This window comes from Xiphophorus hellerii, chromosome 20 (genome assembly GCF_003331165.1).
Source record: "Xiphophorus hellerii strain 12219 chromosome 20, Xiphophorus_hellerii-4.1, whole genome shotgun sequence".
Lineage (NCBI taxonomy): Eukaryota > Metazoa > Chordata > Actinopteri > Cyprinodontiformes > Poeciliidae > Xiphophorus > Xiphophorus hellerii.
The window spans coordinates 23,417,631-23,435,970 of NC_045691.1; the positions used below are offsets into that span (position 1 = coordinate 23,417,631).

General features: G+C 35.6%; 1 protein-coding gene across 5 annotated transcripts in view; it reads left to right on the forward strand.

The window, feature by feature from the left end:
- chchd6b (coiled-coil-helix-coiled-coil-helix domain containing 6b) overlaps positions 1-18,340 on the forward strand; it is a 58,112-nt gene that overhangs the window by 25,576 nt on the left and 14,196 nt on the right. For 4 of the 5 annotated variants that reach the window (XM_032550386.1, XM_032550387.1, XM_032550389.1 and 1 more), the window contains 2 exons: positions 2,292-2,362; positions 15,043-15,178. In XM_032550386.1, coding sequence (XP_032406277.1) covers positions 2,292-2,362; positions 15,043-15,178 — 207 coding nt within the window. Of the gene's footprint in view, positions 1-2,291; positions 2,363-15,042; positions 17,258-18,340 lie in introns of those variants that run through there. The other variant, XM_032550385.1, reaches the window with a different exon arrangement.

Here is an 18,340-nt window from a genome sequence, read left to right on the forward strand (position 1 = left end):
GTGTATGAAATGACAGTTTTTCTAAAAAGTGAGAAACCTCAAAATCCCTACCTTCTATTTTCAGTCATATAAATGTATTACGAACACTTCACATTCTATTTAAAAGCAAACCATGTAAATGTAACAAATTGATGAGTCTACATAAATTCAGAGATAAAAATGAATATCGGATGTTTAAAAACATAGCAGTGGGGGCATTTTTTCCAAACTTAATAGTTGTTGAAGCAACAAATGCCTACTTTTAATACAGATATTTACATAGCCATGGTGTCTGATAACCACTTCAAATCTCCGTATTAAATTCAGTGGGAGTCACCTGACAAACTGCATGTGGCACCTAGACCAGAAAACGACAAGTTTGCATTCACCTGTCCACCAAAATCTTTCTGTTTAAGTCAGTCATTGTATTTGTTTGGCAAACTCTGGTCTTATCACACCATGTCATGTTTTCACAACAATGGTGCATTGTGGGACCAATAGTTTGCTAGGAGCAAAGTTGTGGAGACCACAGTAGTGGTTCTCCTATGCTATTTTGGCTTATTTTCCATTTATAAGGAAATGTTTTATTTTCCTCCTTATCTTTTTGGTTTTGATCAAATTCCGTTGATTGAACTTGATGCTATTTGAAGTTAATATTTTGAACCCCTTTTCAATCAATGATTGAATTACTTTGAAATAACAGCATGCATATCCTGACAGTTGGGTCTTTCTGTTTTATGTTATTCTACTACATCTACTAGCATATTACAAGCCAAGGACATTTTTCCCAAATACATCGACTAATCTGGTCTTTGATGTGTCGCTATTACACAGCTATATATGATGCCAGAGTGAATCACACCAGATGTCTCATTTCTTATTCCATGGTGTTTTGACCTATGGAACTTGATTAGTTTATTATAGTTGTACTCGGGATACATTTTCAATGATTATGTTTTCAGTACCAAATCTGAGTAATTATTAGAACTTTTAATTTCAGAAAATAGATGTTCATTTTATTAAAGAATTTTAGCTATAGTCATACAGAATTGTAGTTTAAACATATTCATTCACGTTCATTTGTACCTTTATTAACCGAAGTCAGTTGTAAAAAGTCAGTAGAGTATCACAGTCTGGAGAAACAGTTGTTGATCTAAAATGTGCTCCATTTTAGAGGGATAACTTCTGTCATAAAGCCTTAATGAGTAAGAAAGGAAATCATATAGGGGCAGATTACTCATCACAAAGAATAGAAGTTGAACAGATTAGGTAAAAAATGCCTGTGAGAATATGTTGAGTCTTTTCCAACATCAGGCATTCAAACCGGGGCAAGCCTGTCTGTAGATGAGCCTAAAATAATGAGATATGAAAATGACTTGCGGGCACTGAAGGAGTAGAGGGCTAGGGATTGTGGGGGAGGTTTGTGTTTGATCCCATCTCTTCCCTGCACAGTCACTTCAATTATCTTCCTCTCCTATCACCTCATCTATTGGGAATATAAGGAGTTATTAAGTAAAAGCTCGAGAGCTGCGGTTATTGGTTTAAAATCGTGATTACTGCAGTGAATGTGTATGAGAGGGTGGCAAAAAGGAGATTAAGTTCATGTTTGGATTTTTTTAGACAAACCTTTTCACATATTTTGACACTAAGCCTTTGAGGTGATCCTCACGAGCAACTAACATAGAATTTATTTTTAGATATCAAATCGTACGCCTTTTTTTAAATGCTATCTGCTTTATTCTCCACAATGCAGTGTGCTTAACACTGCGACCACTTGACTATTCAGGTAAACGTCTGCTGTATGTGACTTTGCCCAGCAGGTAAAAGCTGCATCTGAGTTCTAATTGCTATTTAAATGCCAGAGTTTCTTGCATGAAATCAAACATTATGGAGTACCACCAGAGCGTCAATATTCAGATTTGTAAGCAGGCTGTAAAATCCAAAGGTCACTAATTTATGGAATGTGACATTTCCGTGGTGCTTTCTGCATTTTGCTCATCACTTCTGGCCTATTAATGCATAAATTAAAGCAGAAAAAAATTGTTGCAGCTGTAGTAATACTGTGTAAATATTCACGTTGTGAAGCTTTGATTAATTAAACTTGAATTGAAAATTTTGACAGTCATGTTTTTGTGCTTAATAATGATGCAACTTCAAATCAGAATTATGTTAAACCCCAGAAACAGTTTCTTGAATTAAAAGAAGCCTGAATGAGCAGCCTGCTTTATACTCTGAATATACTATATATTTTGAGCTCTTAGACATTATAAAAATAATTTCTCAGATTTTAATCTTTGTGGTTTTCCTCGCAGAATTTTCAGAACTACAAGCAGACAGCTGAAGAGTACTTTGAGGCTGCAGCTAAAACTGGAGAGCGGATACGGTAAATACTAAATATTTGAACTGTTCCATTTGCAATTATGTTTCATCCTCACTGCCTCATTACATTTTCAGTCTGTAGTACTAAATCAGTTTACGCAGTGTACTTTGAAGTGTACTTTATTTGTGATTTAATTTTGTTTCTATTTGTTTGCAAATCCAACGGATAAAAATTTTATTGTGTTGCAGTGGAACGAAAACCATCAATGAGAAAACAACAATTTAACAAGTGTCAGACAACAGTGTGTGGAGACTATTTGCAATATTATAGGTCTGTTAATGTGGACACTTCAGCCTCAAGCTGCCTGTTAAACAGTTTTACTCACAGTTGTGAGACTGGGTGATAATTTACTATTATCACCCCTCATTTATTCTATTATTATATTGTGACTGAGATGTCATATTAACATGGACAATTACTTTTTTCCATGCTTGAATATGTAGTAAAATCTTAGTGAAGTGTCAAAACAGCAGATTTAGGCTTAAATAAATATTACACATGAAATTGGTCTTTAAAACTGTGACATCTATTTTGATGTTGGCAAAAATTTATTTAAAAAATCTAATTTCTTAGATGTGAAACATAATATGACATAATACTTGAATTCATCCAAAAGAAGGCATGCTTCAGTGTACGGATGAGAAAGGATATCCTGGCATAAGATCTCACAAAAGAAATTAAGTTGCTATCAGAATGTGACTTTGTTTGAGCTTTTGTTATAGACCCTTGGAATGAATTATTTAAGCTTGTCTCCCAATTGTATCTTTCTATAATACTTTATTTTGATTGAACCAATGCTTTAGTAAATTCATTTCCCTGATCTATTGACAAAGCATGCCTAAAACTGCTATTTAGGCCCCGTTACAAAAGCGCAAAGTACTATAAACATATTCTGATTTTGCATAAAGGACATGATGCTCCTGTGAGAAAAACCTTACCTGTTATCAGAAAGTATACCAGTTTTATTCAACACGTACCTACTGTCATGCTGACGCTGTCAGAGTATGTGGGACTTGCTAATTAATTCTGCTTCATAACACCAATTCTCATTGCTTTCTATCATTTAGTTAGAATGTGTTCAGTTTTCTTATGGGCATTCATTAGCACATGTCTACACGTTTTATTTGAATTTTCCAAATTTCATGAGACTTGCCAAAAAGCCTGGATCTGAAGACCCCTGATCAGAACCACTCCATCATAAATCAGTCTGCCGCAGACTGAAGTCGTTTGCAGACTCTAACAGGTTTTCTTCTAGAATTTCCCTGCATTTAGCTCCATTCACCTTCCCATGAGCTGTGGCCTTTTCCTCCGGCTTTGCTGAACATAAACATCCCCACAGAATTATGCTGCCACCACTAGAAGCAGTATAATGCTTCTTTTAAATTGTGTTTTTCCAATGAAAACGTAATCACAAATCCTGCGTTATGGATGACTTTGTGTTTTCAACTCCTACAAGCTTAATTACAAGGTGTTGCAAACCATTCTTATCATATCAGCTGCATCAGGTTGTGCTGCCCTATATATTTCTCTGATCAAATGGCACTGGAGGATCAGCTGGTGCTGTGATCATCTGCTCTCTGCACACTCGCAACTTTGTGCCACTGCTGGTGCTTTGTTTTTTTGCTTTGCATCCTTTCATTAAGTCACTGCCATTCTACAACCCCAAACCCAGGTAGATCAGGAATGTAATATTGGTTGGTTGACTTCAACCCTTCATTACATGTCAGGACCTCTCATTTGATCGTGAGGGAGAAAGTATATAGCTAGATCATGGAATCAAAGTAGGCTTCTAAAAGGTTACTGGTGGGGATGATGTACACTGTTTATTTTCTGACACAAATAGCTTTTTTTTTTTTTGCATGTGAGCTGAAATATTTAATTGTGGTGTTTTGTCACCAAAGCAGCAAATGTTTGCTGTATTCCATACTTTGCAAACTTTGCATGCCTTTCCATCAATGAAGGCCAGATTTGTGCACTTCACTATCACATACACTACTGTATTGGTTTAAAATGCATTATGCTTTTATACAATCAGATTTATTGTTGTAATTATAAAAATATGAAGTTCAAGGAGTATAAATACTTATGCAAGACACTGTGGGTTACAGTGAAAATCTTTAAAAAGTTTACCATAAGTGTTGTCTGATGGACAATGACCTCATCCGCCACAGTGACATCTTGCAGTAAAAGACACATTCAATTCAGCTCCACACAATGCAATCCTCAAATTTTGTCCAAATGATTTCATTTGTAAAGATTTACTATTTTCTATACTTGCATGAGCGAGGTTAAAAGATCACTGCAGCACAAGTTTGCTGAAGGAAAGCGTTTAGTTTGGCCACGGTGTGCTGCTATTATTTTTATACTGTGCACACAAAAAATTCACTCCAATTTCCCTTTTCCATCTCTGCCACACACTGAGGGACATTTTGTATTCAGACAGTCATGTGCTCATCATGTTCTGTCAGCATTAGGGCAGTGTTTCATTGTGGAATGGTCATGCTGTCATTTCACACTACACTGACCAGCCAGTAATTATTCTATTTACCAACTGTTCAGGGGAGGATTGGAGTAGTACACATTATGCTATTTAGCTAAAATGGCACAAAAAAAGAAAATAATTATAATTCTTCACTCTTTCTTGGCAACTAGACCTCTACATGTCCATCTTCTGTCTTTTTTTAATATGTTTTTGTACTCACTTTATTATTTGTATTCTTTTGTTATAACTTAAATATTTAACACTGACAATAATCATAGTAGAATGTAAAATTTGTTCTTTTTTTATTGTAGCTATCTCTATATGTACACATCAGTTAGATCTTTATGAATGCTCTTAATTAAAAAAAAACAAAAAACAAAAGCATCATTTGTGCCAATCCCTACTGGGCATGCATATTTGTTCTGCCTCCAGTCTTCGTACTTCATAAATGAAACTTCTTAGCATTGTTTATAAGCGTGTTGGTTTCATCTTATTCTGTGTGATAAAAATAATTTGGGCTGGTCCAGGTGAATCTTTTTAAATGATTTCTGATAACTTGTATAAACCACAAGCCTTGAACATGTGGCTCATTCATTGACCAGTAAGAGTCTTCTATGGCATGACAACCTTAAGTAAATTTAGCAAGTAAATTGGAGTACATGACCCAACTGCTTTCACTTAAAGCAGAAAAGTATTTCTTTATAAATACAATGACAGTAATGTCATCCATAACACATATTTGTTGTTATTTTGACTTTGATACATAGACTTAAAATACAGAATAAATATAGTTAGCCTCCTGAATATAGTTGGTTTGCTGGTTTGCTTTATTGAGTAACACTGGGAGTTTATCAATAAGATATGAGCTACTTAATTAGTTGGGCTAGCTGGGCTGATACAGTACATTGTGTGTCTTCTTCTTCTCAGTAGCGCACATCAGAATAAGATTTTTGATATTCCAACCAGTCTATCTTTGGTAAGGCCCAGTAAAGGTAAAAAACTGTCTGTTTTTAAACAGGCAATTTCTGGATGCATCTCTGAATTCAAAATTGGAAGAAAATGAAATGTATAGCTGAACGCTTTGTGTGGGGGGGGATCTAGTCTGTTTATATTTTGTTCTTCTTTCTCATCCTTTGTGCAATTGTGGTTGTATGGATCAGCAACTTACCAAGACACCTGTTAACAATTCCCTTTATACAAACTAATACATTGAAAAAAGCCACATATTTGGCCAAAATGTTTGGCAAGCTTTAGTGAAGATGAGTCTGACCTCAGGTGCTTCAAGAACTCAGAATACATATATTGGAGCCCACAGGTTACTTCCTCTCCTTGCCTGCAGTTCATGTGATTCCCTATCAAAATATTGCCTTCATATGGAGACATGTTGCATGGTTGTCTTGCTATAAGGAGTTTAGAAGAGTTCATCCGTTAGTTTTGCCTTGGGGTGTCCATGCAACCCATATTCCCCAAATAGCACCTGACTGCAAAGAAAGCACAACATTTTGGCAGGGCTTACCTTAAGATCTTGAAATCTATTAATCCTCTTAAAGAACCTTGTTACTCTAGGGCAGAATCTTAGTAAACCTCAGGTGTCTGTGTGCGGATTCGTCCCAAATGTGACTGCAGCCTGGTAGTTTAAAGCCCACTGTCTCATCTGAATATCTGCACCTCTACTATTGTAGAGGTGAATACTTGAATAAGAGGTACAGGTTATTACCTGCTATGCATCTAGCTGCTTTTAGTTTTTATTTTCTGTCTTTCTGTCCTTCTGAGTTTTGATTGAATTTTTAGGTCTTTGCTATTAAACATGCAAGCAGCCCAGGCAGTTCAGAGTCCAGTCAAAACCTGACAAATATATTACTAACCTGGAAAAATTCAGAACATTGTATTTGACTATTGCTATTTGAAAGTACAGCAGTTGGTATCTGGTTGATTAATTTAAGATTTATTTTTGAGCTGCAATTTTACGCAAAGTTGTAAGTTGCAGTATAACATAAAGATATACAAAAAATGTTAACGATAGCTGAAACTAGTGAGCAAAATGGGGGGAAAAATATTACGTTACACCATCAATGTAGAAAATACATTAGAGTTGTGAGTAATACAAGACATCTTTAAAGAGACAATGTCTAAGGTTACTGCATTTTGTATTTTATTTTCTCTCAGTATTGTTTTGTAATTTTCAAGTAAACATATTTTGAGCCATAAGTTTGAAATGCTAACCTTTTTTTTTTTAAGTAAAACTGTTTAAATAAAAAGCTAAATGGAGAAACCAAAAAACTGTCTGAAATCGCAAAGCTAAAGATGAACACTGATAGAAGGTCCTTATCCTTCCCAACTTGAGTGAGTCGTTCAACCACAAGTTTTCGTGATTGAGCAGTTATCAGCGATGAGGCGTCACACACAATCCCATGAACACACGGGCCCCTTATCTTGTTCTTGCTTGTCACCTGTTTTAATGAAACACTGCCTTTATCCTATAAAATCTTCCTTTTCCTCTGTCCCCACAAAGCGAGACTGGTAGGGATCAATCAGTCTGGCTAACTGAGAGCAAACTTTTATCAATCAATTCCATCTCTTTTTAGCATTTCATGTGTCAGCGTAGAAAGATAGAAGCACAGGTCTGTCTATCTGCAGCACATGACTTCTACTGCTCCTGGATGTTATTCCCATTCGAGATAGAACTGTGTTTCTGCAGAGCTGAGATAAAATTTAGGGATGTAATATTGCAGTATATGAACTTAGGATTTAAGTTTGTGTCATAACTTAGCAAAGGTTGGATAAATCTTTCCCATGACTGCCAAATTATACTTTGTAGAAATATTCTGTGTTTCTGATATTGCGTGATTGGTAAGTAAGATTAGTGTGAGCTGAACTATGTTATGCTCATAGCATTTTCATAAAAGCTTCACAAAGCCTCTTACAATAGAAGATGCCTGCTCTGTCGTTTCTTTTGATCTCACCCCAACCATGACATCTTTGATCCTCTCTTCGCTTCCTTTTCATTCAGTGTATTATTAAAAAATAAAGTAGAATGCCACAGCTGCTAGTTTAAGGCAACCAACATCCTCGTCATTAATAAGCATCCCCCGGTACACACACAAACACAAACAATGCCTCCTCAGACACGGAGAATAATAAAATGCTACGCCCATTCGATCTTTTCTTTTTCTTATTATTTCTTAATTCCCTCATGTCATGCCCTGCAAAAACCAGGAGCTTGAGCTCTCTTCATAAAAAGCCACACACCACCAAGGTGAGACAAAAAAATAATGAGAAACTTACGATTCCATCCTAATCTTTTCCCCTCAACTCTTCACGCATCTTTGGCGACCGTCACTTTTCAGAAAGCAATTTGGATGTTGTTTTGCTTCTTTTCACTGCAAAAGTTAGCAATCAAACTAGCTGGGTCGACTAATGTTTTTGTAATAAGAGCTCACCTTTTATTTCAGTCAAACGAGGCAGTTGGTGCAGATTAGCAGAGGCAATTTTCTGCTTCAGATTCCATTATTAAAACACTCCTGCTATCAGAAAGTTTCTTGTGTTAAATAGAAAAAAGAATTATTTTTATTCCTCCTGAGTTTGGATTAATACCTTGAGGCTATTGTTGCTGTTATCGTGAGTTCTTAGGGAGTAATTCAGAACACAGACATATTGTCAAGTTGCAAAGGCAAACATCAAGTAATTCAAAAGAATCTAAACGTTAAATTTGGACACAAATAATTGATTTCAACACAATGCAATCAATATATAAGGCTGCACAGTGGCACAGTTGGTAGCACTGTTGCCTTGCAGCAAGAAGGTCCTGGGTTCGATTCCCGGCTGGGGTCTTTCTGCATGGAGTTTGCATGTTCTCCCTGTGCATGCGTGGGTTCTCTCCGGGTACTCCGGCTTCCTCCCACAGTCCAAAAAACATGACTGTCAGGTTAATTGGTCTCTTTAAATTCTCCCTAGGTGTGAGTGTGCGTGTGCATGGTTGTTTGTCCTGTATGTCTCTGTGTTGCCCTGTGACAGACTGGCGACCTGTCCAGGGTGTACCCCGCCTCTCGCCTGGAACGTAGCTGGAGATGGGCACCAGCAACCCTCCCGACCCCATTAGGGACAAAGGGTGAACAGAAAATGGATGGATGGATGGATGGATGGACAATGCAATCTCTATATCTAGCAGAACACTGCTAATCCCTCATCTATGTGTCAGAGATTATGTCCCCTTTTTATCCAGAATGAATGCATTTCATTAGCAGGCTTGAGATTCAATTAGAAGAAGTTCCATAAGCCACAAAGTATCACAATCTATCAAAACCAACTAGCCTGACAGTCTTTGACAAATCAGTCTGAAGGGCAAAATTCTTGACTTTCCCATTTGAACCATACTTGTTTTAAGTAAAAATTTTCAGTGGATTTGTATATGAGTTTTTGAATCAGTTCAAAGGTAATCAGCCTCTCAATTAAAATAGAAGACCCTTATTAACTCTAAATAAATTACACACAAATTAAGAAAATAAATGGAGAATTTATACTAAGAAATTAGCTTTCAAAATATTAGTATCAAGTTGATACTAGTAAAATCTGAGAATTGTTAGGAACTTATGGATTCTCAAAAGCCTGGAGAAACAGTTTTTGGTCCTAATTCTAGTTTTTATGAGGGGATAAAGGATTTTCTGTCTTCAGAAGAAACTTTTTTTTGGAGCACCAGACTTTGCTGATGGTCAACACCCAGGGGTGCGAATCAACCTCTAGCAACAAGCACCTTCAATCCTCCACAAAAAAAGATGCCGTCTCTGTGGCATGCTGTTTTAACATAAAATTAGTTTCACCAAATTTACATTTATTTGGTTTAGGACCAGACATATTAGTAAATTAAGATATCTCTTATTATATTTTGACTAGACAAATTATCTGTTTGAGAAATCTCTAACTACGTTATGACTAATATAAATGATGTCATATTTACCATTAATTAGTTTGAAAGCTTAGATATATGCATTTAATTGCAAGCTATCTGAAACTTATAATTCAGATATCAACAATTAAATTATGACTAGTCTTTTTTGGTCTGCATCAGAATTTGATCATGCCTTCACACATCACCAAATGAACCAGACTTTCTAGACAACTGAACTAGAGTTTGATATAAGCAAATTAAACAGGGAAAGCGTGAATGCAACCTTTATGTCATACATTTGTGTTTTATTTTTTACCTAACCATGCTGCATCTTTGGCCAGGAAATAGATATGACTAGTTTATGGATGATATGAAGAAATGACTAGTATGACTAGTTCACATCCAAGGACGGTTGGCTCTTACAGTACTATTAAGAATGCTATTACTACATATTTGTGTCCAGCATATTAGAAATGTTGGAAACTATCATCAATTATCAATGTGCAGGACAGATCCTGAAGGCATCAGTCAGTAACCTGACGACCTGTCTTGATAGGTTAACGTGGAGAAATGTTTGACTGCCTCCAGCACACCTAGTGGCGTTGCACCTTGTAATGAGGAAAAGGTAAATCATAGACTGATGGTTGCCATGGACTACTGTTTGTCCATGCAAACTGGAAGGGTTATTCATCATTTAATTCATCACTGTCACATTCGGTTTGTTTCTCTCTCATAGGTTGCATTCACTTCCCTCTTCATGAATATTCCCTCTACCTCTGATTTGTTTAATCCTGTCGCTTTACCCTCCACTGCACACGCTAGCACACCAACCCACACATACTAAGACTGCACAATAGACACACCAGTGCAGAGAAATTTCTCTCACAGTCTTATTTGCATGCAGTTTCTCACATGCGAGCACACACACACACACACACCCCATGGATTTGTTAAGCACAGATAACACCGACGTGCACACTGGGTGTGCATATTTGTTGTGTATTTGTAAGTAAAGGAAGGAACCTCTGAGCTCATTCATATGTGAAGGAGGCATGAATCCGTAATTGCTTTCTGGCATGGTACGAGGACAGCTCTGAGAGTTGACTGGGTGTTGGTGTGCGTGCAAGCATAGAAACTTGTGCAGGGGTGTGTGTGTGAATGTCAAGTGGTCATCTTCAGTTCTTCATTTGACATGATGAAACATGTGCCTCCTTATCGAATTAAACTCTAATTCATTCCCTCTACAATTCTTGCTCTGAAAAATCCTGTGGTGAAACATTTAAGTTCACCATTGCTTTATACAACACTGTGACAACAGGTTAAGCATCGGCCATGCTTTCATCTAGACTTTATCTTGAATTTAGATGTTGCTACAAAAATAAAATAGTTTATTATATATATTTCTCAATAAAATTTACCCCAGAAAGGTGTTGCTTTAGGTGTAGTTTATGTTTTGTTTGATCTGTGTGTGTTATGAAATTCCTATACCAGAAATGTCAGAGGAGTTTGTATTGTAAACATAATATAATGTCACCTTCCTAAAATAATGGCCAAAGTAATTTCCTGCCAAAAGTGATATTTTTGCCTAAAACATATTTCTGAAAGAAAGAGGTAGTGATTTAGGCCATTACTTTAGGAAGCTGTCGATATATAATCTACACTTGTGTAACTAACCCCCAGTCAACTTTTTTTTATACTGATAAAGTCTCTAATAGCTTATTTAGGATTTTGTCTTGATGTTTCTGTTGGAATTTTGACATTTGACATGAAATTAGTTTAGTCCTGCAATATTTGATCTCAGTCCTGGCCTCCTTTGGTCAAACAATACCTAAGTAGTTGAATTTTCTTGTTGGTTGCAGTGGTACAGTTTGGTACAGCTTCGTCACATCTCCATGTTCGGGTATCAAATGATCTCACTCAGACACACAACCCGTCCCAGTGGTGCATCAATAGTTAGAATAGCTAGCATGACCAGCAAGCATTGATCAATATCATGACTCAGCTGTGCAAAGGTGTGATTTATTTGCAATATGGGCACGGAGTGGAATAGGTGTCCTACTGGCGATTGGTGGTGGGAGAGACTTGCAGCATCACTTGCTAAGGACAGCATTTACAGCATTTCTTTATTATAAGATGGTGTCAAACTACAGACAACAAAGCAAAAGCACTTGGGGCCTTTCACCAAGATCCTTCATGGCAGTTTGCAGTGTTTACAGTTAATGGCTTTAATGATGCGACTAAGGTAAAACGTAGAGATAAGAGTATCAACTGATTTTGTTTAGTGCAATCGTCTGCTCTGATGCCAGCCATTTAAAAATGCAAGGATTGGGATTCTGAGCCAAATACTTGAGTCAGATCTGAAGATGCGTACTTTGGAATATTCCAACATGTTTTATTTTACTGATACCAACAATTACTGACTTTTCTACCTCCAGAAGAACCATGTGTACATGTAAGCATCACAGATCTTTTTTTTGAAAGAAAAAAAGTCATGTGTGTTTAAACTAAAAAAATCCATTCAGGAGGACCATTCAGATTGTCATCAATAAATATAGCAGCCGAGGTCTGTACGGGTTAATATGTAGATGCACTTTGAAAAAGTGATTCATACTTGTGTAGCACAAGTAATGCAGTAAAGCAAATCTAGATTTTAGAGAAAGATATTTTTTCTTTATGCAGAACTTCTCTGCAGAGGTCCTCGGATTTTTAAAGGGAGAGCAAAACTGCATTCTTTATACACTACAAGCCATGGTTCCTTCTGAAAAGGATGTCTCTATACTTGACAACCTGTCCCCTATAGAAGGTGTGCAGAGAAATTTGAAAGGGAAAAAAGTCAACACTGCCAACACCATTTTATTTCACAATTGCTCATATATTTTCAAGAGAAGCATGGCTTACGTGCTGTTTATAAAAACAGCAATAAATAAAAGTCAGTAAACGTAAGAAATATTGTATTTTTAAAATATACCTCACATACCTTACATTTTTTTCCTTTCTTAGGGTTTGTATAACATGGCATTCCATTCTCTGAAAACCTACTTGAAAAACAGATAAAATGGGAAAGAAGTTATCAATATCAGGGACAAGAACTGCATGATGTTATGTTGCTGAATATTGCAATGACTGTGTGTATTTACCCACATGGGTCTGTCTAGTCTCTGTCAGAAATGTGCATGAATCAGAGGGAGATATGTTGAAATAGACTAATCAACATTTTATTTAAAGCAGAGTTTCAATGCACTTGAAATAGTTTAATCTACCAGACATTGCATTCAAATGCACACATTTACTTTATGATTGTAACTTAGTATAATGTGCAACTCTATCAGGAATGGAAGTATGAATGAATGTGTTAGAGATTATATTATATTGTATTATATTATATTATTACTTATATTATTAGTAAATATCCACCTTAAACTTCATTTAAGGTGGATATTTACTGTCAGTGAACTTGCAGTTTGGTTCGGTAAGATTCAGAATATGTTTATTTATTTATATTTTAGAAATTTCCATGTTGAAAAGGATTGTTAGTTATACATAAAAATGTGTTGGACAGAATTTCATATGTCTTCACAAATACTGATAGCAGTTTCTTGATGAGAATTTAAGCATGCTGTGTCAGGTCTGATGTCCATCTTCACCTGTCTCTCAATGGCAGTAAGGAGTTACTACTTTTTAATTAGAAGAAAGTTTGATAAAACAGAGCAAGCTTCAGAGTGAGTTTCTGTAATTGCTATATTATACATTTTATTTATGTTTATAAGTAGTGTCTTACCCCAATATATTCAGCAACGTACTGAAAAGCTGGATTTTTTTTTTATATCTAATTTTTTTTTTAACCAAATGTCAATAGCTTTTGCCACAGTTCGGTGCAGATGTTTAAGATATTTCTAAATTAAATTACTTTAATGTTTATTAAATTAAAGTGCATAACAAGTGAATTTAGTTGAGTCAAATATTCATGCAATGTAATTTTTTTTTGTGGCATTAGAAAAAAGCAATGATTTGTTTAGCTGAAGTGAGTTATTGTAGAAGCATACCAATTCAAAGGGTTGCTATCTGCTTTGTGTTTTTGTGCATTGGATACATATGTGTGAATGTATTTATCCATATCCTTCCATTTGCAAATTCTGTCACAACAGCAGGTAAATTACCACAAGCAACAGAGCAATCAAGGATTACACTCTTGTAGGATTAGCATTCAGTATCCGTGTGAAGGTCTGAGCCAGAGTGGATGTGCCTGAATGTGTTTGTAGGTGTGGTTTGAATTGTGTGCTTTTGTTGCTGTACACAAACTCAATGTGCAAGTCAGATAACCAAAAAAAGAAAGTTTGACATTGACTACTAAGCTCTTTGCTTGATGCATAATTCATCTGTCTCTACAGACTGAGCCTGCTTTTGAAGCTATCTTAGCTTGTTCAACTTTTAACTAAAACAAACTACAGACGGTCTCATTTTGGAGCAATTTTTTTTTTCATTTTCTTTTGCTACTAATTAATATTCATTGATATGAGCCAGACGTTGCTGGTGCTACTGTCACTCCCATCTCTAACAAGCTCAACACACACAGTTGCATTTTTTTCCCTCACTGAATGAAAAGTTTAATTTTTCCAAAATTTTCAGTGTGAGATAACACTACTTTATTAAGGATATTATTAAACCTGCACAGCGAAACACTGCAAAGACCTATTGCATCTGTACTGTTTTTTTCTTTTTCTGTCAAATGTATTGACTTTTTGGAGCTCTAAGCATATACGAAAACTCACCAAACTTGGTGGATGCATCAGACCTGCATGAAAATTACATATTTAAAGGGTTTCGAAAAGTCGGTACAGAAATGGTGCAACAGCGCTCCCTTACAACTTTCAAAACATCTTCTGCAATAAACTTACTTTATCATACAGCAATAAAATTGGTTTCTTGAAGTTTTGTTATTCAAATAATGGCTCTTTCGAAGGTGTAAATGGTAGATTTCTGCACCTGAATAGAAGAGAAGCAACATGTAATGTCCAAGATTTCACCAGGGCATGTGAGAAACAAAGTTATGGTTTCAAAATGTCCCAGTTTTTCGAGATAGGATGTAAAAAATGCCTCTGAATTGAACCACAATGATTAATACATGTCAGTAAATTACTAGCATGAAGTACTGATCAGCAATTATTTGCTATGTTAGTACTGCAGTGGGACTTCTAAGTTTATCAGTGTAAAAAGGAAAGTCTGAATTAGACTTCTTTGCATTATTACAGACATCCAAGTTTTTATTTTATGGAGTTAAAGGACTTTAATGACCCTTCTTTTTTGCTCCTCTTCTAGGCCCCGGTACATTTCACCCATGTGCACTGACCTGCAGACCAAAGTGCTTCAATGCTATAAAGAAAACCCAAAGCAGACACTGCACTGCTCCAGACTGGCTAAGCAGTACATGAACTGTGTTCAGCAAGGGAAGAAGGTAAGTCATGGCTGCAATCTGCATGTAGATGTAAGAACAATTACAGAGAAATGTGCAGTTTTCTTTTGAGGACACCATATTTATTTTCAGCTTAGCTGCAAGCTAATGAGATTTTGAAGTAACCTGCTTTTATTGCTGACAGTAGAAGATGACAGCAAAAAGACAAAGAACCTCAAAGTCTTAATTTAAAGTACTTAATTTCAAAGTATTTGCATCTTTCCTGTTAAATATTTTGACACCTCAAATTGGAGAATACAGAAATGACATATGCTGTCTATTTGGGGGCTTACATCATTACCAGTGTTCAAAAATGGGTTTTGCATTCACTTTGTAAAGCGTTTTGCTTTGCTGTTGCTTTTTCAAAGAGTGTTTAAACCCAAGGCTTATCTACAAAGTGTTTTATTTACTCAATTTATCAATCAAAAAGCAATTCTGAATGGAGTAATTTGCACATTATTACCATGGCAGAATGTCTTTCTGCGGCTTCAAAGTTATAAAAGGCTCAGAGCAACAATTGATGAATTTGGCTGTACCAACAGCCGATAAAAGCAAAGGCTCAGAATAAAAGCAATCAGTGGTTTTATATTGTTTCAAAAGCGTAATTACCAGTAGAATGCTGCTCTGTGGGGAAGAAACATTTTATATTCTTGCACCAGACTTTTTTTTTTAATTATGTGAAATATAAATTGAGTGGAAGCTGTTTTTTTTTTTTCAAGCACATATTTAATTCAGAGTCAAATACTTAGAAAAATTTGGTGAAAATGAGAATAACTGGCTAAATGAAATATCTACAGAAAAAAATAAAAGTATGACAGTGAAAGTAAAGAGTAAAATTATGAAAACCAAAAATTAAGACTTGGAAAAAAAAACCCCAACAGTTTTACTCCTAGTGAGATTTCTCCGTATAATATTTTATCCAAAGTGTTATTATATGCCATTGCCAAGTAACAAAACAGTATATATTTCTTAAGTACATGTTCCTTATCTTTGTTATGGTGCAGAATAAAAGTTTGTTTAACTTTTATTGTTAAAAGTTAAACATTTGTGTGTCCATCTCCCTAAAATTCACAGAATACCAAGCTGGTGCCTTTTTAAAGTTCACATTGTGGCTTTTTCTTTGTAGAAAACAATCTTGACCCTGACATTTTATCGCTGACATCTTCTCTGTCTACCCTTTCTTTATAGGGATAATCTGACAGAGATTAAATCTTTCATTTTAAAGACTGGCTTGCACCACTATTTCGAAGATAGTGGCTTTTCAGGTTGACCTTTGAGACTTTTGAAGTTTTTTTTTCATCCCTGTCTCAGACTTTGAACAACTCATAAATGTTTCTAGGAATAAGATTTAAACCTGCAAGTCTGAAAGATTTCACATTAAAACTGTTACTATCTCCATCCAGTCTATTATCAGATATCATCATCCCAACTGTTGCCTGACAGAGCCTTAGTGATTTTTTTTATAGCAGAAGGGAACTTTTTAAAAAAAAGAAAAAGAAAATACAATTCTTTGCATTTTCCTTTTTGTATGAGCAGGGTATTTTTAATCACAGGTTTGTTACTTATGTCAAAGTATGCCAAGCTTCTCCAAAGTTTTGAAGTAGCATTGACCAATCGCTTCCATGCCACGCCGCATTGATGCAGATATTCACATAAAGGATGAATGACCAAGTGTTGAGTCCTTACACTCTTCAGCATACCGACAGTCTTCATTAGGAGAAACTGAATTTTGGATTTTTATTAGTTTTAAACCATTATAATCAAAATCTACATAAATAAATGCCTGAATTTTATCACTCATGAATAAAGAGTTTCAATCTGAATTGAATTACACAAGTAAATTGTTTCAGTGATTTTCTAATTTATTTAGCTGTAATAGAGCCAAACAGGTTCAGGTTTCAGAATCCCTGAAATAAACTGCAGGAACAAAGTGATTATGTTTGTCAAGAATTGTGCAGGTGGAGAATTTTGCAGAAAAGTGAAAATGTTTTCTTTGTCAATGGTGGTAAATATATTATAAAACAGACATTCAACACAAAAGTAAAAATCTGATTTTCACTTTGCGGCAGTTCGTTACCAGAAGAAAATGCTCATTTCTTAACACAAATTAATAACAAGTAATATTGCTTATGTTATAATCTCTTTTGAAATTTTGCTTATCTGCTTGGACATAAGAAATTTACAATTGGTAAATTTTGCAAAAGTAAAAATCAGATTTTTACTTCATGTCTCTTGGTTACCAGTAAACACGGTGATCTCTTAGCAACAGATTTTTATTGTTCAAAAAACATAAGATTTCTTCTGCTCTTTCTAAATACCACTTACTACTTAAGAATTGTGCATTTGGTGAATTTTGCAGAATAGTGAAAATGTTTGTCATTCGTTTTAAAAATATTATAAAACAGACATTCAACACAAATGTAAAAATCTGATTTTCACTTCTTAGCAGTTCGTTGTCAGATAGAAATGCTCATCTATTAACACAAATTAAAAACAAGTAATATTGCTTATGTTACATGAGCACAAACTTTGAAACAGTGGGCCCTGGTGCGCTGACTTTAATCTAGGCTATATAATTCACACAACAGTTTGCAAAGCTACAAACAGAAACAAAAGGACCTTGTGCATGACAACGGCCCAAGCAGAGACCCTAGCAGAAGATGGACAAGGGGACTGATTGATGAGAGGGGGTGAAAGGCCATACCCTGAACTGCCTCAACAGATGGTAAAGGGAAGAGTGTGTAAAAAATGTGTATGCGTGAGCAGGCATGTATTATAAAACATAAAGCAACTTCTGAGTGACATGTAAGGAAAGCTGTGCCACTGCAGATAGTGAAGTGGGGAGACTTCAAAAGGCAGCCAGAAAGAGGAAGATGGATATTCTAGTGATGTCGAGATCAAAACTTTGGAAGGAAAAAAAGAGATAATTTGGCTGCTAGTTTTATTGGCAGAATGATTGACAAACATAGTTTGATGGACACTAAAAGATGTATGGTAGAGTTTATACGTAGCCCTTCTTAGTTGTAAGCACAGAGGAAAAAAACTGAGGCGGATACAATCAGAAAATAGAACCAACCACATATGAAAAAAGGTTCATCATGCCATACTACACGCAAGAGAAAAGAAACTATATTCAAGAAAAGAGTGAGCCGTAATTAATAATTT